At 37.8% G+C, this 27,917-nt stretch overlaps 1 protein-coding gene across 1 annotated transcript in view; it reads left to right on the forward strand.

Moving 5' to 3' along the window:
- SNX25 (sorting nexin 25) overlaps window positions 1-27,917 on the forward strand; it is a 252,808-nt gene that overhangs the window by 139,752 nt on the left and 85,139 nt on the right. Inside the window, exon 6 of the mRNA XM_036765361.1 lies at window positions 8,719-8,789. Coding sequence (XP_036621256.1) covers window positions 8,719-8,789 — 71 coding nt within the window. The remainder of the gene's footprint in view (window positions 1-8,718; window positions 8,790-27,917) is intronic.

A 27,917-nucleotide genomic window follows, 5' to 3' on the forward strand; every position in this document is an offset into this window, starting at 1 on the left:
AAGGTTAGTGGGAAAAGCTGCTGGGGACAGAGTTTGCGCTTCAGCCACTGCCCCAGGGCATGGTGCAGCTACAGAATTACAGCTGCAGTTACTTCAGACCCCAGGCCCACCTGGTGGGAGGAATTAAGTGGTGGATCAGAGCAGGAGTGCAGAGCCTGCTTAAGATTTGCATCAGGTCCAAGTTGGTGGTTCTTGGGGAAGGAGGAGTGCTTGTGTGGCAGAGGTGGCTGTATAGAAATAGCTCTGAAATCAATGGCACATCCCCTCAAGCTTGGAACAAAGTACTCTTTGCTCTACAAGCAATTATACCCTGACAAAAAACTCAAGAGTCAAGTAAGTTGGCTAGGAACATGGTCAGGCAGATAAAACGTACCCAGATTCACTCTCAGACTTTGGAATCTTTCTTTGGTGACAAAGAAGACCAAAACATACAGCCTGAAGAAGTCAACAAAGTCAGAGCCTACATCAAAAGCCTCCAAGAAAAACATGAACTGGTCTCAGGCCATGGAAGAGCTCAAAAAGGATTTGGAAAAGCAAGTTAGAGAAGTAGAGGAAAAATTGGGAAGAGAAATGAGAAGCATGCAAGAAAACCATGAAAAACAAGTCAATGACTTGCTAAAAGAGACCCCAAAAAAAATACTGAAAAAAATATTGAAGAAAACAACACCTTAAAAAATAGACTAACTCAAATGGCAAAAGAACTCCAAAAAGCCAATGAGGAGAAGAATGCCTTGAAAGGAAGAATTAGCCAAATGGAAAAGGAGGTCCAAAAGACCACTGAAGAAAATACTACCTTAAAAATTAGATTGGAGCAAGTGGAAGCTAGTGACTTGATGAGAAATCAAGATATTGTAAAACAGAACCAAAGGAATGAAAAAGTGGAAGACAATGTGAAATATCTCATTGGAAAAACCACTGACCTGGAAAATAGATCCAGGAGAGATAATTTAAAAATTATTGAACTACCTGAAAGCCATGATCAAAAAAAGAGCCTAGATATCATCTTTCAAGAAATTATCAAGGAGAACTGCCCTGATATTCTACAGCCCGAGGGTAAAATAGAAATTGAAAGAATCCACAGATCACCTCCTCAAAAGGATCCCAAAAAGAAAACTCCTAGGAACATTATTGCCAAATTCCAGAGCTCCCAGATCAAGGAGAAAATACTGCAAGCAGCCGGAAAGAAGCAATTTGAGTATTGTTTTTCAATCAGGATAACACAGGATCTAGCAGATTCCACATTAAGGGACTGAAGGGCTTGGAATATGATATTCCAGAGGTCAATGGAGCTAGGATTAAAACCAAGAATCACCTACCCAGCAAAACTGAGTATCATGCTCCAAGGCAAAATATGGATTTTCAATAAAATAGAGGACTTTCAAGGTTTCTCAGTGAAAAGACCAGAGCTGAATAGAAAATTTGACTTTCAAACACAAGAATCAAGAGAAGCATGAAAAGGTAAACAAGAAAGAGAAATCATAAGGGACTTACTAAAGTTGAACTGTTTTGTTTACATTCTAACGTGGAAAGATGATGTGTATGATTCATGAGACCTCAGTATCATAGTAGCTGAAAGGAATATGCATATATATGTATATGCATATATATACATATGTGTGTGTCTATGTATGTATATATGTAGGTGTGTATATACATGTGTGTGTGTATGTGTATAGACAGAGGGCACAGGGTGAGTTGAATATGAAGGGATGATATCTAAAAAAAATCAAATTAAGGGATAAGAGAGGAATATATTGAGAGAGGGAGAAAGGGAGAGATAGAATGGGGTAAATTATCTCACATAAAAGTGGCAAGAAAAAACAGTTCTGAAGGAAGGGAAGAGGGGGCAGGTGAGGGGGAATGAGTAAATCTTACTCTCATCGGATTTGACCTGAGAAGGGAATACCATACACACTCAGTTGGGTATCTTACCCCACAGGAAAGAAGGAGGAAGAAGATAAAAAAGGGGGGATGATAGAAGAGAGGGCAGACAGGGGGAGGAGGTAATCAAAAACAAACACTTTTGAAAAGGGACAGGGTCAAGGGAGAAAATTCAGTAAAGTGGGATAGGTTAGGAAGGAGCAAAATTAATCTTTCACAACATGAGTATTGTGGAAGGGTTTTACATAATGATATGCATGTGGCCTGTGTTGAATTGCTTGCCTTCTTAGGAAGGGTGGTGGGGGGAAGGAAGAGGGGAGAGAATTTGGAACTCAAAGTTTTAAAAACAGATGTTCAAAAACAACAATAAAAAAAGTTTTTGCATGCAACCAGCAAATAAGATACAGAGGCAATGGGGCATAGAAGTTTATCTTGCCCTACAAGAGAAGAAAGGAAAGAGGGATGGGAGGGGAATGGGGTGACAGAAGGGAGGGCTGACTGGGGAACAGGGCAACCAGAATATATGCCATCTTGGAGTGGGCAGGAGGGTAGAAATGGGGAGAAAATTTGTAATTCAAACTCTTGTGAAAATCAATGCTGAAAACTAAATATATTAAATAAATTAAATGTTAAAAAAATAAATAAAAATTTTTTTAAAAAAGATAAGAAAAAGTCACATTATTCAAGAAAGTATCTCAGGTTAAGGGTCTCATCCTTAATGGCCATAGACAGAGGAAAGAATGAAACCAGCAAACTCTACAAACCAGGGGTTGATTTATCATTTTGTTGTCTAGATGTAAGAAAGTGTTGGGAAAAAATATTTATAATGCATGTTATTAAAAATGTGTTTTCCCCCTGGAGAGTTGGTTGTTAAACATTTGCCAGCACAGTCTGTGTGTCCCACGTGTAGAATCCAGGGGCTGGAGTGAGGCTTCAAGATGAAGAGATTTCTGGGGCACGGGAGAGAAAGTCCAGGGAGACAGTTATTCATTGCTGAGGTCTATTTTTTAACCAGTATGCTAACAAGGCAGATTGTATCCAGAGGATGCCAAGGACTAGGGTAGGGAAGCAATCCCAGTTTCCTTGACCATGTCCTGTGAGGAGCAGTTGAAAGAACTCAAGTTGTTTAGCCCAAGAAGAGAAGATTTGGCGGGGTGGCAGTCACAAAAGAAATCTTCAAAGGTCTGAAGAGCTCTTGTGTGGGAGTATGAGTCCTTGGAGGTCTGAACTAGTTCCAATTTGTATGAGTTGCTTGTTGTGAGGCAATCTCAGCTCAACAGAAGAAAAACATGTTCTGTACAGTGAGTATTGTCTGAAAAGAGTATAGGCTAGGTTTTTTTGGGGGATAGGGGTGGGGGGAGATAACACTCCCCCATCACTAAGGCACTCTTATCGCTAGGTTAAAAACCAACAATAAACTTCTATTTTTGCCATTTAAAACCCTTCACCATCTGGCTCCAACCTATTTCCATACTGATTTTCCATTGCTACTCATCACGCTTGTTACATTACAACCAAACTCTCCTTCTTGTCATTTTCTGTATGTGACATTCAATGCTATCCCACTTCCCATGTCTTTATATGGGTCATCCTTCATGCCTGGAATTCTCTCTATCTCTGCCTCTTAGAATCCCCAACACCCTTCAAGCTTAGGTCTGGAGCCACCTATTCTAATCCCCTCTCTCCCATTTATTTTGTTCTCCCCCACAATTACTTTAAAAAATGAATTCAAATATACACATACAGAGAGTGAGATCTGCTTAAGTCCCTCATTACCTGGAGAAGGCCAAAAACCTGGACTAGCCAATCAAAAGGATGATTTGAGCCCTTCTGGACTGACATATTAATATATGTCGCTTTCTGAGTGAACCCCAAATCCTCCTGCTATATCACAAACCAGCTTAAGTTTACACCAACATCCTGAGTCAGGGGTACTTCCTTGCTTTATGGAAACTGTAATTTTGGCTAACTAGGACAGATGTCCTGAGCTGGGGTACTTTCTTGCTTATTCAGTACTGTAATCTTAGCTGACAGAAGGCCAGATATCCTAAGTCAAGGGCTCCTCCTTGCTTCATGGCTTTATAATCTGTACAGCCTAACTCCAAAGTGAGCTCAGTTCTGACTGCAGCTCCTATGCATACATGCCTACTGCTTTGAGGAAAACAAACATGCATACATCCTAATTCTGTTTGTCTTTCTTAGATTGAACTCTGGAGGTTGATGTTGTGTGTGTGTGTACATAAATATACATAGTATTTACCTATATAGCACACACACGCGTGCACACATAGTGATGTTTGAAAAGTTCAAGAGACATAGTTTCTGGGTCATTAATCATTTTATTAATAATGCTAGCGTGTTATTAATAAAAGAGGTCAGTAGCACTCTTGAATGCCAAACACCCTCATGGTGGTGGGCTCACAACTTATATGCCCTTGGAAAAGTCGGTGTTCCTGAGGGTGGCAATCAGTTTTAATTGGTTAACAATTAATGAGAAAATGAATATTATAATGAATATGGGCTCATTCTAATGAGGATCTTGGGGGTATATGACTTGGATCACCCAGATCTTGGTCAAAGAGACTTATTAATATACATATCAAAGAGAGATTCCACTTCTACCCTAGACCTGTCTGATCAAACTCAATGAACAGGAATTTTTCTCAGCCTGGTTGGGTAAGTTTTTCTCAAGATTTCTTACAATGGTTGTTTTCTGGATAAGGAAGCAGAAGATCCTTTAGTCCTAATTCAATAATTGGTTATTAATATAAGAAATAATCATTTCTCTCAAAATATACACATACTATATATGTTATTTATTTATCTGGGTATATGTTGCCTTCTCCGTAGTAGAGCACAGGCCCCTTCAAAGCAGTTCTGTTTTTGTCTTTGATTCCTTAATACATAGATAGCGTAGTGCCTTGCATTAAAGACCTAACACATAGTTAATGAATGGAATTGAATTCAAATCAAAGCTAGATGTAAGGAATATTAGAGACAGAATTTATGATTTCGGTAAGGGTTGAACCAAATGACCTTCAAGGTCTCTTTCAACACTAAGAATCTATCAGTCTATGGATTTGGCCTGATGTAACAACAATGTTGCTAGCAGCTGCTGTGGAGATGAAAGACCAACAACAACAGCACACAGGAGGGCTGCTAGTACAGGTTCTTTGATCTGCTTTTCTAAGGAAAGCAACTTTAAGGGGTTTACAATATCACTTTAGTTAAACCTACACATATCATTCACTTAGTTCAGGGGAAATAGTCAGGCCCCTGAATTTCAGAGCAAATACAAACAGAAATTACAAGCAGAAATTATATAAACAGAGCAAATAACGCAAATCAGCAGACAGGGCTTCTAACTCTCTGTCCATAGCAATACATACATAGTTGCCAGAGAGAAAGGCACCAGCATCTGGGTTTTCAAAGCTGCAGGGCTCCATGATGGCTACCCAGAGTCTCATCTGGTCAAATCATATGACACTCTTCCAGTGAGTGGGAGCCCTAAGCAAAATGCTAGCCTCAGTGTATACATACACTTTATCAGAGTCAGAGGGTATCCTTCTCCTGTGATTTAGAAAAACATGGAAAATCTTGGACCTATGAAGAAAGATACTATCCACCACCAGAGGAAGGACTGACAAATAGAAATATGCATAGTAAGGTCTTACACATATGTATATTATCTATGTGTACATATATATGTATGTGTGTTTATAGAAGTATATATACATATATGTATATTACACACACACACACATATATATATATATATATATCTTTTCATTTAATTGTAACCTTCTGGGGAGGAAAAAAATAAAATAAAAAATGCACAGCAGAGAACAAAAGAAAACCTAGAAGAAGCACAGAGAAGCTGGGTAGCTTTGAAAATATTGTGTAGTATTTATTACATAGGTTTTCTTGAAATAGAAAATTTGTTATTTTATATTGAAGCCTCTCATATTCTGCTGTGTACATGGAAATGTTCCTTTTTATTTTCTTGTTTTGTATTTAAGTTTAAAATGAATAAAAAAAATTAAAAAAGATAGGTTCAGCCATGTTCATTTCTGTACCACTTTGTAGTGTGATTAACAAATAAGACATTTTGGTTGACTCAAAATCAGGTGTCAGGGACAGCACTTATATACTATGGACATGATTATCGGTGTCTGGCTCTAACATATGCCTACAAAACTTCAAAATGTGACTATTCTTAGCATTTTCCTGAATTAAATATATATATATGTATATATATACACATATATACCTTATTTTCATTGTATTACTATATATACTATATTACATATAGAAAACTTTAAATTAGATATATGTATATATAAAATTATATATGTAAAACACTTTAAATTATATGTGTGTGGGTATGTATATAACTTTGAAATTTGAAAACTACCCAATATTTAGATATATTGACACGCCTTACTCTCCACTGGTAAAGAAACATTAGAAGTGTTATATATTCTTCCTGTTATACTCTTTGTGCGTCTTTAGTGTTCTTGGGAGCAGTTTTTATATTCCTATGTAAGCAAGTTAGGTGAATTGGTCCTCTTTAAAAATGAAGGATGAACAACAACAAGTTAACCGGCTGCACAAAAGATAGTGATCAAGTAATGACTTCATTAGTTCAGTGTCCTCTTCAAGGACCAGAAAAACTCTCAGTAAAAGAGATCAAGGAGCTCTCTGTGGGGAATGTTTTGTGGAATTCGTTGTGACAAGTTCTAGTCTGTGAATTACAGACTGGCCTGACTTAGGTTTGTTGGATTGAATTGATGCAACATAGATAGTGTGTGCTGAGGATAACGGAAGGAGCCAGACAAGAGGCTGTAGGAAAATTTGTGGATGGAGAGAAAACTTTCACCTGGGGTGGGGGTTGGGGAGCGGTGAGGATGGCGGGCAAAGGGAGAAGAGTCAGGTAAGTGTTCTTGGAAGATGCGGTATCTTAGCAGAATTCTGAAGTGTGACAACAGTCAGCTAGTCAATAAATATTTTTTAAGCGCTTATTGTGTGCCAGCCATAGTGCTAAGTGAGGGGGTGCAAAAAGAGCCAAAAGGCAGCCTCTCCCCTCAAGGAGCTTACGTTCTAATGGGGGAGACAATAAGCAAACAAATACGTACAAAGAAGCTGTATACAGCATAAATAGGAAATAATTAAAATGGGAGGACGCTAGAATTAAGAAGAATTGGGAAAGGCTTCTTGTAAAAGACAGGATTTTACCTTGGACTTAAAGAAAGTCAGGGAAGCCAGGGAGCTGAGATGCAGAGAGCGTATGTGGGTTTTTGGTGTGTGGGAGATGGTCACCGTTCCCAGATGGGTCAGAGCAGGATGAGATTAGAGAGAGATTAATCTGGTCCGGCTGAGATTGAGCCTTGGGAAGAGGAGTAATGGGAAATAAAGCTAGAAAAGGAGGAGGGGGCCAGGTAGGAGGGGTTTTAATAATGGCTAAAACTTGACTCATCTTAATTCATTTGGTGACAAATATAAGATGAAAGAGCTTGCTTTGGGACACTAAAGGTACTTGAGTAGGGGAGTGGTACAATCAAGTCTCTGTCTAGGCAAATTAATTCAGTAGTTCACTTAACTAGTGTGTGATCCTGTGCAAGCCGCTTAACATCTTTGTGCCTCAGTTTCCCCACATGTAAAGTGAGAGGGCTAGACTTGATGGCTATTAAGGTCTCTTCTGTCTCTAATTATGGGATCCTTTGAAGGAAAAAAAATCAGCCAACCCAGTAACAAGCTTTAATTAAGTGCTTATCACGTGCCAATATGGTGTTACATTGGGATACAAAGAAAAGTAAAAAGAACCCCTGCCCTAAAGGAGCATGCATTCTAATAACATAGGCAACTTTGTTGTTGTTTCAGTCATATCTGACTCTTTGTAACCCTTCCTTCCCCTTTGGGGGTTTTCTTGGCAAAGATGCTAGAATGGTTTGCCATTTCCTTCTCCAGCTCATTTGACAGATGAGGAAACTGAGACAAACAGGGCTAAGTAACTTGCTCAGGGCCACAGGCTAGTTAGGTGTCTGAGGCCAGATTTGAACTCATGAAGATGAATCTTCCTGATTCGAAGCCAAGTGCGCTATCCACTGCACCACCTAGCTGCCATATAAAATCCATCTTTTGTGGCATATCCCAATAATACCAGCCCTGCTCCCCGGGAGGAATAGAAAGGATAGAATGTCCAGTCAGTCAGCCAATCGATAAACATTGACAAGGAAAAACATAAGAAAGAATGTTAGCTTATCCGCCGGCAGTGGAGCTGAAGAATATTGAGGTCGCAGATTATAAAGCCAGAGCATGTTTTCGGTGACACCTTAGAGTTCATCTTACTCCAGTACACCCCCTCACCCCCAATTTGACATATGAGAAGAACACTCAAGCCTAGAAAAGTAAAGTAATTTGCCCAGAAGTGTTAGACGGCTCATTATTGGCAGACCCCAGATTACAACACTGGTCTGAGTCCCAGCCCTCTTTTTATGGAACTCTGCCTCCAAAAACTAGCTTCTTTGAAATTCTTACGTGCAATATGCAGAAAAGAAACAATTTCTTAGGGAATACCCATATTTAATTCAGAATATACAGTCGTCATTACTGTTTCATTTTATTTGAACCTCTTTGACCTGTTCTGGTTTTATGAGTAGCAGCGATCCCAAGTACCCTGTGGTTGAGGGTCCTTGACAAGGTTCTAGAGATGACATTTGTACTATATCCAAACACGCCGTGCTATTCGTGACTTACGTAAATGTCAGCTAAAAGTGCTGCAGAAGAAAAGGTCTGTTCCTTCCTAGTCAGCCTTTCTCTTTTCTTTCCTTAAATCAGGTATCAGATTGTAGTAGAAATAATTCAAGCAACAGCAATCAGCAGCTTCCCCCAGCTGAAAAGGCACAAAGGTAAGAAATAATTTTACTTTAATACACATCTTTTTCTCTTTTTTCTTTTTTTTTTGGAGGTGGGGAGGCAGGGCATTTGGGGTTAAGTGACTTGCCCAAGGTCCACAGCTACTAAGTGTGAAGTGTCTGAGGCTGGCTTTGACTTCAGGTCCACCTGACTCCGGGGCCGGTGCTCTATTCACTGTGCCACTAGCTTCCCTAATACACATATTTTAACACGATATTAACTTAACATAATATCTTAATACATTCTATGTTTCAAAGGCTCCAGTTCGAGCCATCAAAAGTTGACAGCCGTGTACGTCCTGTGGTGTGACAACTCTGCTCTCCTTACATTTCGGATGGTCAGGTTCACACCCTTCCAAAGAGCATTCATATTCCAGCTTCCACGGTCTTAGAACCCAAGAAGTTGAAGTGTACACAAGCCTCCTATGATGGCCCAGTTGACCTCATGCTGTTTTCATTCTCACCACTCATGATTCTGTTGGCTGAAAGTAGGGGGCATCAGGATGCGTCATCTTTCGAAAAGCTACATTTTGTTGTCAGCGTCTTCCCTCCCTCCAAATCAGGAAATTTGCAGGGTGCCTCTGTGAGCACAGAATGTGGCATTGATTGGCTTTACAACTTTAAAATTAGAGACTAGTTGTCCCGGGGCTCCCCGCACCTCATGTACCACATCGCATACACTCTGCCCCAGTTCAGAAAACAGGCCTGCTGTTTCTTCAGCCTATTATTGTCTGTCTTTCTTGGCTTTTATTCTTCTGTGACTAATGTGTCTCATTATCGAAAGGCTTATTGACTTGATTCATTCAGCTGCTGTTTGCTGAAATAAGGAAGCTGCCAGGACATTTTCGATACTTTATGAGAACACAGGAATAGAATAATTGAAAATCCCAGGAAATCCGGGATGTGTGGTCACTGTTCATGTCCTGCCTCTGACACTCATGGCTGTGCAAATACAAGTCACCTAGCCTCTCGGTGCCCAGGGCAACTTCCTGAGACTGTCATTTTTAGAACAGGTGCTGTCTTGAATTGCTAGGAGTTTTCCTCCTGAGGCGCTCCCTATATTAAGTAAATTACAAGTCTGGAAAATAAAAGGCCAGAATCGGAGTGGGGTGGGCATGACTATAGTTGTACAAATTATTACTTGAACAGATTTTGTCAGGATTTTTTTTTCTGTCCTACTGTAAAAGGGATTGAGACTTGGGATCAAGGAGACATGAGTTCAAATCCAGTCTTAGACATTTACTAGATGTGTGATTATAGGTATATCACTTAACCTCTCTTGGACTCAGTTTCTTTATCTGTAAAGTGGTAATAGTAATAGTACCTACTTCCCAGGGGTGTTATGGAGATCTAAGGATAATGTATGGAAAATACTTTGCAAACCATAAAGAGCTATAAATTTATGTCTACGATTGTATTATTGCTTCTTCTCTTTTTGCTTCCTGTCATTTTTAATTTTTTGTTATTGGTGGTGGTATTCAGTTGTGTCTGACTCTTCATGACCCCATTTAGAGTTTTCTTGGCAAAGATACTAAAATGGTCTGCCATTTCCTTCTCCAGCTCATTTTGCAAGTGAGGAGCTTGGGCAAATAGGGTTAAGTGGCTTGCCCAGGGTCACACAGCTAGGAAGTGTCTGAGGCCAGATTTAAACTCAAGAGGATGAGTCTTCCTGACTCTAGGCCCAGCACTCTATCCACCTGGCTGACTCCTTTTAAAATTTTACTTCTGGGTTATGATTCTTGTTCAAATTATAAAACACATTCTTTTGTACAACTTTAGTGGGGGGGGAGGGGGAAACAACTCACATGTGACTATCTTTGGTCCTCGATTATGGATGTACCTATAAAATGAACAAAGATGTAATCATGTGTAATGTCTCTGGAGAGCTTTGTCAACCTAATTACCAGTATTAGCTCACAGGAAATTTATCCATACTTCAGTTTTTCTGGTTTGATGGAAAATTTTCCTTAGCTTACAATTTTCAGAGTACAAATTGTGCAAACTTAACTACTTTTAACAGTAAGATTTTCAATTTGTCTAGTGCCTAGCACAGGAGGTATTTGAATTGAATTGAGATTGTGGAACTAGCTTGTCCCACTTTTAAGACACAATTTCTGTTTTCTTCCCTGTATCCCCAGCTGACATGGGCCAGTCAAGGGGCTAGGAGGGGGGGATAATTGATGGATAATCCATAAGCTCCATTGATATCTGTTGTGATGTCAAGAGAAAGGCCCCCATCGTTGTGGTAGATTTACAGTAGGGCATGAATAAGAGTTTCAGCAGTTGGGCAGGCATGGATGTATGGGGGTTTTCCTTCACTGGAGGAAGCTCACAGATCTATCAAAACATCCCACTCCCGTTCCAGCTGAAAGTTCTCAGAAATGCTCCTTGTAAACTGACCCCCACTTCTTTCAGCTAACACTTGGAAGACAAGTTGCTTAGTAAACACTCTTGGTCACCTGGGATGTTTTTGGCCTAGGGATGGGATGAGGGGTGATGTAAGGAGCCTCTGAATAACCTTGAATACTAACTTCGAATAACCTTGACTAGTCTTCTTATCTTCTTAGTTTAAGGAGCCAATGTATTTCAAGTATAATTCCTTTTATGTGGGGTAGCAATGCATCTACAATTAACCCTTAAAAGGATACCTCACGATCAGAGAAGTTAAGTGATATACCCAGGTCTACCCAGCTAGCAGGTGCCTCTAGGTCTTCCTGATAACCAATTCAGCAGAATCGAGTATGTCTGATTATCTTGGATATATCCTGACAAAATACATTATTAAAGTTAATTTTATTTTAACTTACATGCTTGGATTTTGTTGTTGTTGTTCAGTTGTGTCTAACTCCCCATGACCCATTTGGGGTTGTCTTGGCAGAGATACTGGAGTGGTTTGCCATTTCCTTCTCCATCTCATTTGTAGGTTTCTGAGGCCGGATTTAAACTCAGATCTTTCCGACTCTGGGTCTGGTGTTCTATCCATTGTGCCGCCTAGCTGCCCATGCTTGCATGATCTCTCTCTGTACTTTAACATGCAAATTTATTCAAACAGTATGTACTTTAGGGCATTCTCAGATTAACTGAAAATAAGAGATTCTGGTTTTTAAGCATGGTTCAAAACTATGCTCTGTCATACTACATAGGTATACAGTGTTGCTTTGCAGCTTTTAAAAATAGAAGTCCTCAAAATTCCCATTTGTGGTAGGTCATATGAGTACATTAAAAGTGACTATATGACTCTTCCCAAGTCCAGTCTAATTTTGGTACTGTTAGACTTTTCTAAATTAATCCAGAGTAGAAATTAGAGTGAGAAATAAAACTCCATCAAAATGGATGGGAAGCTGAAACCGTGTAATTAATTATAGCTGAAGTGGTAACCACAAAAATGCCATGTACCAAGAGATAAATGCTGTTCATCCAACAAGCATTTATTCAGGTCTAGATATTTACAATTCCCCGTTCTATGCACAGGAAAAAACATTTTAACGCTTTTATATCTTCCAGTAAAAGGAACTAAAATTTCATTGGTGTGCACACTCATTCCACCGATGCAGATGGCCAGTCTTTGCCCTGTAGTGAAGGAAAATCCCCACCCATCCATGCCTGCCCAACCTGTGAAACTCTTATCCATGTCCTCCTGAGACTCCACCACAATGATGGGGGCCTTTCTCTTGACATCACATAGATACCAATGGAGCATACGGACTATCCAAGACTGGAGGATCTACAAAGATACATACGGCAGTGTGTGTGTGTGGTTTCATGTAGTTAGTCCAATAGGAAAACAAACTGCTCTAGTTAAGAAGCTGGATCCCACCTTCCTATGGGTAGGTAGAACCATTGTTTCTCCATTACTTTCTTGGGGAGGTGGATGACATTTCCCTAAGTCATCACCTTTACTCTGACCCTGACTCAGAGTCAGAATGGAGCTGGTTCCTTTTTCATTAGAGCACAGAGAGGGGAGTAAACGTGACCCCCTCTCCGTCCCTCTCCTTCTCTTTCTGTCTCCTCTTAGCTCCAGGCCTACATCTCCAACTACTTGATGTAAATCTCAATTTTCCAGTAACTTTAAATGAACTAATGGTCCTCTCCTCCTTTTTTGGCCCCCTTCTGGCTTCCTGATTTCTGTTAATTGCACTAGTTGAATTGTCAAAGTCATCTTTGACACAACCTTATCTCTGAACGTCTACATTCTACCATTTGATAAACCCTGTAGATGCTAACATTTGCGATGCCTGTTCCAACATTTTCTGTTCATAATCTTGCCCAAAATAGCTACCAAGTATCACAGACAGGATTTGAACTCATGTCCTCTTGACTCCAAACCCAGCACACTCTCCACTAAACCAGATGCTTCTACAAGCATTTTCTTGACAGAAATTACCTAAACCAACTTCTCATAATATTACCATCCTTGTTTGAAGTTAATTTTACATTAAAAATGTAAAAATGTTAAATGTTTAAAAACCATAAAATCACAAACAAGGTTGAGTCATGATTACATGCAGACCTAAATAGAAATAGGAATAATTTACAAACATAAACAGGAAATGTGAGTTTTCTTGACATGATGAGGGCCGACAGACCTCTGGGAATGGGCAAGTGAAACAAAGGTCACTGGACATCTTTCACCTAATATTAATTTTCCCGTTAAGCTCAGAGGCCCATGACAGTCCAGCATATTCAACAAGTGGATGCTTGGGGATATGCTTTTGGAGAGATCCAGGTGGGGCTTTTCCTCAAATCAACAAAGTGCTGTGCTGTTGCTTATTCTTGGGTTTTAATGATTAGGGAAGAATGAGTATGATGAATTGAAGGGAATTGTTCAGGGAAACCTAAAGATTCCTCATTCGTCAGTCTAGGGCCTTTTATTCAGTTTTTCCTAAATCAGGAGATTGATGGGAGGTTTCTACCCTGGTATTTTCACATGTCCCCTAAGTTCATTGAATGATTTAGAAGAAAGTGATTTCTTTTTGAATTACTTGAGTTACTGGTGTTCTGGACCACATTTTTATCAAAAATTGGTTAAAGGCATAGATATCACGCTTATCCAATTTTACATGACTTAAAGCTGAGAGCGAAAGTGGATGTGTTAGGGTATACTTTTGGGATCAGAACAGACCTTGAAGCCTAGAACAAACACTGGGCCAAGTCAAAGATGAGATAGACATAAATGTAAAATCCTACCTATGAGTCAAAAAAAAAATCAACTACACAAGAGGTTGTGATAAAAAGAGGGTTTTAATGGACCGCCAGCTTAAACTGAGTCAGTTGTATGACATGGGACATGTCATATGTTGTATCTTGTATGTTGCATGACATGGGACATGAAAAAAACTAATGTAAACTTCTTGTTGAGTCCTTTCAGTCATGTCCAACTCTCCATGACCCCATGTGGGTTTTCTTGGCACAGATACTGTAGTCATTTGCCATTTCCTTCTCCAGCTCATCAGGCAGAAGAGGAAACCGAAGCAAACAAGGTTAAGGACTTGCCCAGGGTCACATAGCTAGTAAATGTCTGAGGCCAGATTTGAACTTAGGAAGATGAGTCTTCCTAACTTTGGGCTGGGCTCTTTTCACTGTGCCATCTAGCAATGCCATGTGCCCATTTATGTAATATAAAAAAATCAAACCAAAACAACTTTTCAATGAACAGCTGATGTGCACTCTAATTCTGAACAATAGGAATAATAAATTATAAAATGTAGTTTTATTGGTGATTGGCAGGGGAGAGGAAATTTCAAGAAAAAAGGTTAGCTAAGAAATATTTTTCTAGAAAGAAATTTTATTAAATATAATATTTAATATAAAAGGAGGCTGACAATAGCAGTTACCTCATAGGGATACTGTAAGGATCAAATGATATTGTATGTAAATTGTATGAGCTATTGTATGTAAATCCCTTTCCAATCCTTAAAATTTAAAAATACCAATTATGATTATTATTAGTATCTAGAAAACAAGGTAGGCAATAGCTCAGTTGTACTCTGCCCTAGGGTAATTAGGTGGTACAGTGTATAGAATGGTGGGCCTGTAGTCAGTAAGACCAGAGTTCAAATCTAGCCTCTGAAACTTACTAATTGTGGGACCCCAGGCAAGTCACTTAACCCTGTTTGCCTCAGTTTTCTCATTTGTCAAATGAACTAGAGGAGGAAATGGCAAACCACCCCAACATCTTTGCCAAGAAAACCCCAAATGAGTTCACAAAGAATCAGACATGACCAAAATGAATGAATAACAATAAAACTCTGCCCGAGCTAGAGACCACATTCTAAGTCTTGTGTTTATTTCTGGGTCCCACATTTTGGGATACATAATTAATAACCAGGAACATATCCAGCAGAGAACAGCCAGGGTAATGAGGGGACTCAAAATTATGTATCATGAAAATTTGTTAAAGGAACTTGGTCTGACTAACCTGGAGAAGAGGCACATGATAAATATCTTCAGGTATTGAGAGGGCTGTCATGTAGAATAAGGATTGGGTTTATTTTTGGTCAGGTGGGCAGAAATTGGAAAAAGAATTGAGTTTAAGTGTAAGAAAACTATACCTAAGAACTGGAGCTGTCCAAAAGTGTAATGGGATGCCTCAGGAGGCAATCTATTCCCCATCACAGTGGGTCTTTAAATAGAGCCTGAATGACCATCATCCAGGGCTTATTTAAAATGAATTCTCTGGCAGGTAGGTGTTATATTTGCTGACCTCTATGGATCATTTCTCATTTGAGATACTATGTTTCTAAGATCTCATACAAAATTAATTTCTCACTAAGGAAGACTCACATCTTAATGTGTGTTAATTATCTCTAGTTTTGTTGAATTACATGTACCATTATGATTCAAGCTCATTTATATGTAACATTTAAAAAATAAAACATCTTCAGTGAACAGCTAATATGCACTCTAAATTGTAAAATACATTTTTGTAGGTATTGACAAGGGAGAGGAAATTTTGAGAAAGAAGGCAAATTGCTAAGAAATATTTTCCTAGCCTCTTAGAATCAAAATATTTCCTACCTTTAAAGAATAAACTCATTTGAAGCAGTTTTTTCCTCCAAGTTTTACGTCTCTCCTTTAGCATTTCAAAGTCATTCTACATTGAGAGGCAGTATCTTATAGTGAGAAAGATTAAGTGATTAGATTAAGAATTAGGAGTCTATGGTTCTAGTCCTGGTTTGGAGGCAGAAATGTTTTTGGTTAAAATCAGGGCTGAGTTTCCCTTTATCTAAGCGGTGTTCATTATCTTTCCTTTAATAGAACATACAGCTATTTACATCTACACACATATATATGTTTAGAGAAGTAAGATGGCATAAGTGAAAGGGAGCATACACACACATACTCATACACAGACACATGCAATTTTGGAATCATCAGCATAGACATGATCATTGAGCACCACCAAGTAACCTGTACATCTGCCATCAGAGGACCAACCTAGCTAAGCTTGGGTCATCTCATCACCAGGAGGGTCTCATTCATCAGCAATGATAAACTTTTTGGTCACAGCAACTTTTTTCTTTTGGATTGGATCTGTGACTTCATTGGCATGGCATGGGGAGCTAGACTTGGAGTCAGGGGAAAAAGGTTTGAGTTCTTTATCTGATATATACTGGCTATGTGACCCTAAACCTTTATAAGAATATAAATTCTTAGATGGACATAGATTGAATTAATCCATCTCCTTTAAAGGAAGTAATAAAATCCTCTAGCTCTGGGACCTTTGTCAGTAGGCACATGACTATATATCAAATTGTTTACCATTTTAGGAAAAGAGGAGAGGAGGGAAAAAAATTTAGAACTCAAAATCTTGTTAAAATGAATGCTAAAAATTATCTTTACATATAATTGGGAAGAAAATAAAATACTATAAAATAGAAAAGAAAAGTAAGAATGTGGCTATTGAATTAATCAACCAAGGTCATTGAATAGATAAATCAAGGTGGGAAAGAATAGAATGCTTCTCAGGCAGCTAGGTGTAGCAGAGGATAGAGTAACAGGCCTGGAGTCAAGAGAATCTGAGTTTAAATCTGGCCTCAAACACTTACTAGCTGTGTGACCCTGGGCAAGTCACTTAACCCTGTTTGCTTCAGTTTCCTCATCTGTCAAATGAGCTGGAGAAGGAAATGGCAAATCACTCCAGTATCTTTGCTAAGAAAACTCTAAATGGGTTCACAAAGAGTTGGACACAACTGAAAAATGGCTTAACAACAATAACAACAGAATGTTTCTAGCCATTGGATGAAATGAAATGATGCTACATGAAAAGTATATTGAGGTTAGCTGAAGAAATTCAGTCATTGCATGTGTGTTTTATGTATAAAATACACAAACAAGTTCAAACTTAAGCTTAAGGCAAGTGAGATGGAACCACTTGGAGAGAGAGAAGAAGAGCTTCTGTTTCCTCCCCCTCTCCACCTCCCCCTGCCCACCTTGACCAAAGGAAGACCGTGCAGACTTCCAAAGCTTTAGAGAATTTTCACTTCTCATCATCATCCTCCCAGCATCTCTGGAATAACTGATGGTAGGGTCTACTAGACAACTTCAGGACTCTATAAGGAGCCCAAAAAAAAGCTATGACATCCCTGAGAGGGCCTCACAAAGAAGAGAAAAGAATTTATAGCAAAAGGATTTGCAGGAGCTGTGAATTACTCTGTCACATGTGCTCTAAATTCCAGCCCCCATTCCCCTGGACTTTGTGCTTTGGGGGTATGTTTCTACCAGCTATTCTTTGTAATTACTCATTTAGAAAAGCTCAGTCTGTCTACCAATTGATATCAATGGGAAATGCAATTCTATGGGGGCTTGGGAACTACAGTATACCCTGTAACTTTCCTATTACCAGCTGCTGATAGACTAGTTGTTATTTCCTAATCTTACCAGCCCCTGCTGATTTGAAGACAGAATATCTATTTTCAAAGGGTAAGGTAGCATCTCTGATAGTAGTGGTATAGTCCAAGATTACAAGGTCTGGTCTTAAGGCCTCTCCCACTCCTTAATTTGCCTAAATCTCCAATTTTTCTGGTGCTTTGGTAGCTTTCACAAGTCTATTGAAAATAGCATCATGCTGTTGTATAATAGCTTCATTCATCTGAGGACCACAGTGGCAGAGGATGTGTAGGAGGGTTTCCTTTGATGCCCCACATGGATGTCTCCAGAGCCAAATCTCCTGGCCCCGTTCAGTGTGTTGCAGTCCAGTCTGATGAATGAATTTTCAATCTGTAAATTGGGTAAAAGATCCTTCCCTCATAAAAATGTTGAGGCCATAGCCATTAAAGTAACAGAATATATGCTTTAGCCTGATCAGATTTGCTGACCTGTTGCTTAAACCTGTTAGACTTGTTGCTTAAAATAGTATCTCAGTGCATATTTCAGATTCCTCTTTACTCCTAAGGCCGAAAGACCATGGGTCATTCAGCCATAATTTACTCTCCACTCAACAATCCTGGGAGAACACTATTTTTGTCTGCATTTTGCAGTTAAGGAAACTGAGCAAACAGACATGAAGTGTCACACAGCTATTTTGTGTCTGAAGCTGTGGATTTGAACTCAGGTATTCGTGGCCGTAGGTCCAGTACTCTACTCACTGGGCCACCTCGTTGCCCAGGGTTAGGTGACTTGCCTTAGGTTATATAGGTAGGAAGTTGCAGAGCTGGTCTTTCTATAAAATCTCATCTCACCTCACCTCACCTCAGTTGAAAGAAAGCCATTGATTTTTATTCAAGCTGTACTCTACTTATCACAAAATCATAAACAAGATGTATCAGCATTTATTTATTCTATCTCTTAAATAGTTTCTGTCTCTAAAACCTAAGTATCATCTGTGAAATGGGGAAAACAGTACTTTTAATACATCACTCACAAGGTTATTGGGAGGAAAATCTTTGTAAACTCAAAGTGCTATAGGTAGGAGTTGTTAGTTTTACTTGAAAGAGACATATCTTCACCACATTTGTATCTAAATTTAGATTTAGATCCTACATTTAAAAAAAAAACTTATTTCTGAATCCTCATTGGAATTATAGAAGGAAAAGCAAAAATGTTGGCTTTTCCAAATAATATTCAATATTCAGTGGAAGCTTGTTCCTATATGCTCCCAGCATCATCTGTTAGAACCCCTCCTTGACAGCTACCCAGAGTCTCCACACCAACACTCTTCCAATGAGTGTGCCCCCAAACAAAATGCTAACCTCCGAGTATATGTACATACTTATTCAGGGTCAGAGGGCATCACAACCATGTGACTCAAACCCACATGAACTAGGCTTTCTTGTGCCTTAAGCAGGTCATCAAAGACTCTGAATTCAATCAGACTCTTGATTGAAACAAAGGCAAGACTCAAAGGCACTTGATTACCTCAGTGTTGAGAAGTACTCAAACAAAAGATAACAATAAGTCCAGCTTTGCTTGCCATTACATTTGAAAGGCAAGACTCATCAAAGGTAACTTGACTGCCTTCATTTTGAGAAGGACTCCTGAGGAAAAAACAAAGCAAAAAGTCCCACACTGCTTACCATCATAATGGGGAAGGGCTAATTAGCCAAAAGCAGGAATTTGGTTGATTGATCTGAACTGATCCTGATTTAGAAGATGGATGAAAAGATTCTCTTCTGCCTCTTGGTAGAGGGACTGAAGGTGAAATGAGACACATCTATGAGGTTGGGATTGTGAAGTCATACTGTTGATGACTGAGAATTAAAATTGTGGTCAAATGTGGATTTGTTTTGCTTTAGTGAAGTTTCATTTTAGAGCTTCTATTGTGGAGGTGGCAGTATTGGAGGGGGAAAAAAGGAAAGAGTATCAGCATTTAAAAGACACAGAAGAAAACAAAAACATTAAGAAGGGGACACAAGCCAACTGCGTCCTCAATAATTTCATGTTGCAAGGATCAAATGAAATAATAGAAAGTGGAAATCCTAGATTCTATATCTTACTTTTACCTGGTTGTTCAGATTTTATTTTTAAAAATGAAATTCATATAACATAAGTTCACAGTTTTTTTTTCCTTTTCAATTTTGTCGATGTTTTGTTTTTACCTTACATATATACAGATTGCTCCCACTAGATGGATCTCCTGTAACAAAGGTGATATAAATCTTATTTGAAAGTGCACACAGTATTTTACTTTTTTAAAAATGAATCTATTTTCTCTTCCTTCTATCTACAACAACAAATTTCTTGTAACAAATATGCAAAGCCAAGTAAAACAAATTCCCTCAATCATGAAATCCATCTCCTTCATGGATAGCTTGTTTTGTCACCAGCCCTATTGATGAGGGTTAGAGAGATACAGGAACCCTAAGACTGGAGTTTCCAGACCAGGTTGTCTGGAATGAATTCATGGACTCAAGCATTCTTTAAGTCAAGGTGGCAACAATTTATTGTTATGCTTTTCAGTGGGCAAGAGTTCTTAGGGAACCAGCAACCTTAGAGGGGTACAGTTAAAGTTTATATAAACTATAGTAAAACATGTGCCAAATATGCTACCTAGGTGATTCAGGGCAGGATTAGGGAGTGGTTAAGGAGTGGTCAGTTCTTAAAGGAACATGCACTTTTTGTGTCTACTGTGGAGGTATTTTATCCAGAATTCACTGGGAAATAGCCTGGGGTGGAGGTGCTACATGGAGGTATGATTTTAGGCCTCAAACATCACTAAGTCAACTAACAATCAGAGCTGCCTGAGAAATACCCAGGCTGCCCTCCATCAAGGTCTTGTTAGACAAGATAAACATAAGGGAGTATACATACATCTAAGTCTAGGATACACATAATGAGGAGTCCAGGATGCATATGATAGTCCAGTGAGTAGTAAAAAATATCTCTATGAGTCACTTCAGCCAGTACATAGCCAGGTCAAATTAATAAATTCTATAGGTGGAGCTGGTTACTATATCAAGAAGAGACATAAATGTTTTGCCAGGGCATGTTGTCCTTGGGCTGGAGAGAAACTGCCGGGGACAGTGTTTTGAGGCTAGGGAGAGATGTGATTTTGGAATTGGGATCTAAGCACAGGTACCCAAGCACCCCATCACTATGGATTCATAAATGGTCATTGTTTAGCTTACAAAGTTGTTGGTTTTTACAGTGTTGTTATCATTGTATAAATTGTTCTCCTGTTTCTGCCTATTTCACTCTTCATCAGTTTATAAAAGTTTGAAAAAAGTTTTTTTATCATATTTATGTTATAGTATAAATTATTCTGCTGTTTCAACTTACTGAATTTAAGTTGCATCAGTTCACATAAATCTTTGCTTGTCTCTTTGAAATCACCTATTTTCTCATTTCTTACGGCATCCTGTTACATTCATATACCATAGCACATTCAACTTAATTTCCAGTTTTTTGCCATGACAAAAAGTGCTGTTTCTGTACATAATGCACCTTCTTCTTTTTCTTTGATCTCTTTGGGGTATAGGACTAGCAGTGTACAATCACAAAAAAGAAAATTTACGCAAAAAAACCCCACAAGGTATAGTTGTAGTTCTGTCATCAACAGTGTGACTTCATAATTCCAACCTCATAGAATGGGCCAAAAGAGTTAAGAAATGGCCTTTCTAAATAAATTGGCTATTGGGGTGGCTAAGTGGCACAGTGAGTAGAGCCCTGGCCTTGGAGTCAGGAAGACCTACGTTCGAATCCAGCCTCAGATACTTGACACACTTGCTAGCTGTGTGACCTTGGGTAAGTCACTTAACCCCAAATTGCTCTGCCTTCCCCCCTCCAAAAAAAGAAAAAGAAAAAAATAAATTGTCTATAATGGTAATACTTGTGATTGAATAAGGGTCAAGGACTTAAAACATGGGCTAAAGCTGTCCTGAAGTGAGACATTAAGAATACCAAGATTTTCGGCTCACATTCTCATGCTGTTCTGAGTTGTGGAGTGTTTTTGGAATCTGTTAAGGTAATCACATAGCAAAGCTTCATTTAACTGAGCTCAGTAGGGAACCTAAAGTCCATTTGAATCAGCTGGACAGAAGAAAACCTAAATGGCAATGTGAGTGTAGTGTGGACTGGAAGGTTTCTTTTTTTTTTTTTCATAAAATCTTCATTTCCTCCACAGTACAAATGAGCTGTTTGGGATTGCACCTGCCAAATGAGATCAGTCAATCAACGTTAAGTTCCGAGAGCCCCAAAAAACACACGGACCTTTACTCATGCTGTAATAATCTTTGTTGTGATTTTTTCATTCCTGGTTTGTAGGCTCTGAGTACTAAGGAACCTTACGATGTCTCCATATTTCAGGGCTTAAAAAAATTAATCTGCTCTGTTATAAGATCATTGAATTTAGAGCTAGGAGGGGCATTAGAGATGCCCCAAATGTATCAGCTTAAAGATGACAAAACTGAGAAAATTGTTTACTCAGGTCGAACCCAGGCTCCTCCCTGATTTTAAATCCACCAGGATGGAGGTAGAAATACAAAGAATAAAGTGAAGAGTAGGGATTAAGCACCTATTATGTGCCATTGAAACCATGCTTTTTCCTCAATATCATACTAACATATATATATATATATATGTATATATGTATGTATGTATGTATGTAACCTCACATGATCCCTATGATTTATACCATCCTTTAGCATTTCATTAGTACCCAAGGAAGGCACTTAAATTGTGAAAAAATTGTACATGTGGAAGACTCTCCCTTAGCACCATCCTGACCCTTGTATTAGGCCTAGCTAGACCTAGCATCCCCAAGACTCCTTCATGTCTTCTCCAAACTTGGCCCCCAGGCCAAGCACAGTATTCTTCATTCCATAGGTCCTTAATCATTGGTTGCTGTATTGAATCCTTGAATTCCTGTGGGGACTGTCTGTGCCAGAGTCTTTTTGATCCCCACTTCCAGCCCCGTTACCAGCTCATTCTGGAAACTCCTACCCTAGAGCGAGTATTATACTGCCCTCATACAGCAGTGAGGATTATACTGATCCTTCTCAGACTGAGGATTGAGAGCAACTCATGATTTCAGCCATATTATTAGTTACATAAGATTAGCCTGGGAAACCAGTCATTTTATAATATTGTTTCTTTAGAAAATGAATTTTGAATGCTGAAAAATGAATGTTGCGGTAAATGTAATTTTGTAATTTGAGTACTACTATAGTTCCGTTGTAAAATCACTTAATTCTATAGTTAGGTCAAACTTTATGTGTCTATCATTAGAAAATCAAATTTGGATTTCAGACCAGGGAATTTACAAGTTTAGGTTGTCTAATTGTCATGTAGAGATACACACACATATACACACATATCCAATATGTATGATAAAAACATATGTATATACACACATACATATATATATACATATATAAGATACATACATATATATATACATGCATATATATGTATGTGTGTGTGTGTGTGTATGTGTGAAACTCCAATTCAAACAGGAAAATTAGAACCCAATTTTTATACTTGGCATATTCATCCCCCTTCTGGAAAAGATTCTGCTAAGGAATTAATAACAAAACAATTTTTATAAGAAGATGGACTCTAACACAAAAATGAATTCATTTCAAAGTTGCAAGATTAATTTCAATTGCCACAAAAGGTTAAGTACATTGAATAATTAATTTCAAAACAGTGCATATCAAGTAAGCATTTATAATAAAAACATTATCAACTTCTAGCCATGTTCAAATGAATAACCCCTAACAAAAGCAGATAACTCATTGTACTTATATTCCTTTCCTTAACACAGAACCAAAACAGTTATTGCTAAATGGCAAAATTATCTCCTGGTTCCACAAATCCCCATACCATTGTGAAGGATCTTCACTTACATGGGAATATATAGCAAGTAACAGATGTCAAAGCTGAATACTTAGTTGTTTACAATATAGAAAGGACTAAAATTCTAGACTAAAAATCTTATACCTGCATCTTATTATAGTAATTCAGATATACTCTAGTGTTAACCTATAAGGTAAAGATTTAATAGTGTGTTCACACTGATTATCTGGCATGATTATAGAAATTTCCCATAAAAGAATAGGGACGTAAGAGAAAGTGTTCCCCTATTTTGATGTCAATTCCAGGCAAAAGTTATATAGTTGGCCAGTTGCATTGAGCCAGGCTTAAAGTCAGCTAGCTGAGATATTGTCCATTCAAGAAATGTCACGTTGGGGAAGTTGAGTCAGGATAATACTACTTCAGCCCATACCAATAGTTGTTCTCCCAGCCTTTCCCATGAAAACCACACCTGCACTTTATGCATGCAAAACCACATAAGGTTGCTGATATGATGGGTCATTGACTCAGTAGCATTCCTTGATGATCATCCTTGGAGCCAGACTCGGAATAATGTCAGTTAATAATTTCATAAGGTCTTAAATAGCAAATTCCAATAATCAGAACTGGGTTACGTATCCTAGATAACAAGTATTGACTGTAGTCTCACAGTAACAGTAACAGTAAGAGATTCATTCCAGAAAATCACAACTTATCTTGCTATAACTAGTATTCATGCTAAGTAGGTTTGTTTTCATTCCTAAATTCAACATTACACAAATGATTTTGTTTTAAGGTGCTTTAACAAACAGCAAAAGACTTGGGATGAGACATGTGAATATAATAATAAACTGTATACAGAGAACATCTTATTTGAAACATTATCTATAGTGAAACATATTCCCCTAGCAATGGGAACATCTATAATTTGACTCTTAAGTAGTTTGCATGCATTTCTACACATGTTCTAATCCTAAATTAAATAACAAACATACGTAAAATCAGATTTCCCATTAGGGTGACACAAGATAGCTCATAAGTTACTACTCTTCACTAACATAACTAACTGCAGTGACATTCCTTTAAAAAAACAACAACCCCCCCCACCCCCCAAAAAACCAAGAGATTCCTGACTTTAATCTCACAACTTAATAGATTTGCATTTGTTTCACAAGTTTGTTTACTTATTATACTCATATAATTCTGAAAGAATGAGATACCAGGAATTGAATCTTATATGTATGGTAAGTTCAAACTCTTCCACAGGGTTGATAAGAATTTATGACTAGATGGTTCTAAAAATCCTTGTGTGCTTACAAAGGAGATTTTACTAGGACTTTTCTTTGTACAATTACCAATTTTCCCTTTTTAAAATACCTATGTAAATAATTAAAACAATAGCTCCAAGTAACTTAGTTAAAAGTCTCATAATTTTCCCAAGTAATAGTCAAATAATTTTAGGTGGCCTTTCTTTTAAATATAGACAAAACTTCCAAGCCCTTAAATTACAGTACTTCAGAATACATACAGTACTTCAGAAGAGTGGTCAGCAGAGCTGGTAGAATGACTTAACAGCTTCCTAACCCATTCATTTTTTTTTAAACAGTACAATTCTTAGTCTAACAACATCTAGATTATAAGAGAAATTGCTTTTCTAACAACATCTGATACAAATTTTTACCAGATTACACAATATGAGAAAATTTAGAAACATAACAACACCACAAACAATATCATATGTTTAAAATTTAAAACAAACTCATTACCAATTCAGGTGGCCTCAGTTTAGTTTAACGCACTTCCAAATTACCTTACACAGAAAATCCTTCATCTCAAAATTGGCATTGTATACTGATCACATCTAAAAATCCATATAACGTTATCAAGTATAAAACAATTACATCTAAATAGAAAGATAATAAACACAGTTAACATTCAGACAGAGTTTGCCCTATGCCAGGCACTTTACAATCATATGATCTTCATAGCAACCCTGGGAGGTGGGTTCTACTATTATTCCCTTAAAGACAGAGGTAAATAGAACTTTCTTGGGGCCATAAATTTCTTAATGTCAAATAACAAATATTAGGTTGTAATTTACTGCAATAATTATTTCCTTCAGGACAGATTTTGGCCTAAATCAAATCCAGATTTATAATTGCTAATGGTAACATTTTAATATCTAAGGCCTAATATTCTTAGCACTTTTAAAAAAATATTATCCATAAATTAATATATTTCCCTTTTTAAAAAAGATATATGGTAACAGTTCCCAGCTTCCACCCTTAGATCCTTATAAACTTTTCCTTAAAGAGCTACAATACCCAGCTTTTACCTCTTAGACTTATCAGATAAAGAACCGCTTTACAGCTCCCCATTCCCATCCTCCTCTGAATTTCAAGCTGTATGTACTGGGAAATATACATAAAATTTTGCAAACAGCTTCATATCACACCTGTTACCATCAGGTTAGCTTAAAATGTGCTGGGCTAAAATATCCCAAGATTCTAAGTTGAGCTGTGGCTTTTTGGCCCAGGCGAAAAACACCTAAGGAATTTGATTTAATCCTAGCAGGGTGTGGCCAGTTTCCCAGGCAGAAACCTGAGCTTTCAGAGTTACTTAAATAATAATTAAATAATTGAAGAATACAAGGAAACATTTAAGATTTTATATAATAATCACAATAACCAGTATCTTTACCATATCCAATATTTATGTAATGTTAGATTTAATAAGACCTTCCTACAGGTTTATCCTGAAAGGTGGGTGGACATTATTAATCAGATGATTATCTAACCTTACTTTTAGACTATCATCCCTGGTTACAAACTGGTTTCTAAAAATCCTTTCCTTTGAAATTTCTAGTTCTTAATTGAAGTCAAATCATTGCATTTTAACCACCTAAGCATGCAGCTAGATCCTGAAACCTTAAAATACTGTGACACCTTAACTCAGTTGCTAATCTGCTGCTAATTTCTTATTTTTTAATCAGTTTTTTAACAATTAAATCCATAACCCAAAAGAATTTACATTTTTAATAATTTTTCAAATACAATAAATTATCACATTAATGTTAGGCATTATCTATATACACATTACAAATCACATAACTAGGATAACTTGGCTTAAAACCAAACAGCTTCCCAATAAAGTATAATAATAATAAATAATAAATTTCACTTAAAATGAAACTAGAATTAATTCAGTTACACCTGGATCTATTTTCCAAATGTTATCACACATTGATTTGTAAGTTCAGTTATTTAGTATTATATTTTACACAAGGATTATTTATTCCAAGCATTTTATATAATGGGATTCACTATTCCAGCTAATCTACTGACAAAAGATTTTAAAGTGCTAGTATATAACTGGAGGGTGTCCTCCATTTTGATTCCTTCTAACCCTTTATAACTTCGTTTATTGACTTTGAAATCAAGCTACAAAATTTTCTTTCTCAATCTTTCTACTTAAAACAAAGTCAAACTTCCTCCCACCCTCTCAACACCTTTAAACCATCTGAAGCTGGCACAAGGGCCTCCAGAGCAAGTCTCCAGGGAGAAAGAGGAGCTTGGAACATGTGGGCTTGCTGCTGCCCTCTATGTCCCCAAACCTTCTTATCTGCCTTCCATAGTTTTGCTGAAGCCTTCATTTCTCTTTCTAAATCTTTCAAACTCATTACTCATGCTACCCCACTTTCCTTTCCCTTTCAGCCATACCCCAGACTGCACATCCTGTTGTTAAGAGAAACTTGCACTGTCTATTTCTAGTCCCAATACTAGGAAAAGGCTTATGGGACAAATCCTTTAAAAAAAAATCCATGAAGTTGTTTTTAGTGATTACAAAAACTTTTACTGCGGTGGCTTATATTCCTGTTGAAACACAAGAGTGGGGTTCTGGCTACTCCCAAACCGGGTTAACAGATTACAAAAGGCTTAACTGCCTATTTAACATTGTTTTACAAATTAAAAATCATACTTACCCTTTTTTTGGTCCTGCTTCTCTTTGCCTTTTAGAATCTGGACAGAGTTAACACTTAGTTTACAAATTGAGATAGCTGTATTTCTCTCATACCCTTCACCAACATCACTTATAAAAAACAGCTTTCACAATGTTAATATGCATCTTTACTGAAATCCTAAAGTGATTGCATTTAAGGCTCATCGTATTATCTTAAAACAATAAAAACTTATTTTTGAAGTTATAAACACATTGCTCTGTTGTCAGATATTGGGGTGGGGATGGGGAGAGAGGGGGGAAGCAAAGACAGTTTCTAGATTTAATTTAAACTTCCTAAACCTACTTTAAATGGCTTGTTCATTAACCTCACTTGAGACAATGGGTTTGCTCCCTAGAATCAGCTCTTGCAGGCTACAGCCAAGGCTGTTTGGT

Source organism: Trichosurus vulpecula, chromosome 6 (assembly GCF_011100635.1).
Source record: "Trichosurus vulpecula isolate mTriVul1 chromosome 6, mTriVul1.pri, whole genome shotgun sequence".
Lineage (NCBI taxonomy): Eukaryota > Metazoa > Chordata > Mammalia > Diprotodontia > Phalangeridae > Trichosurus > Trichosurus vulpecula.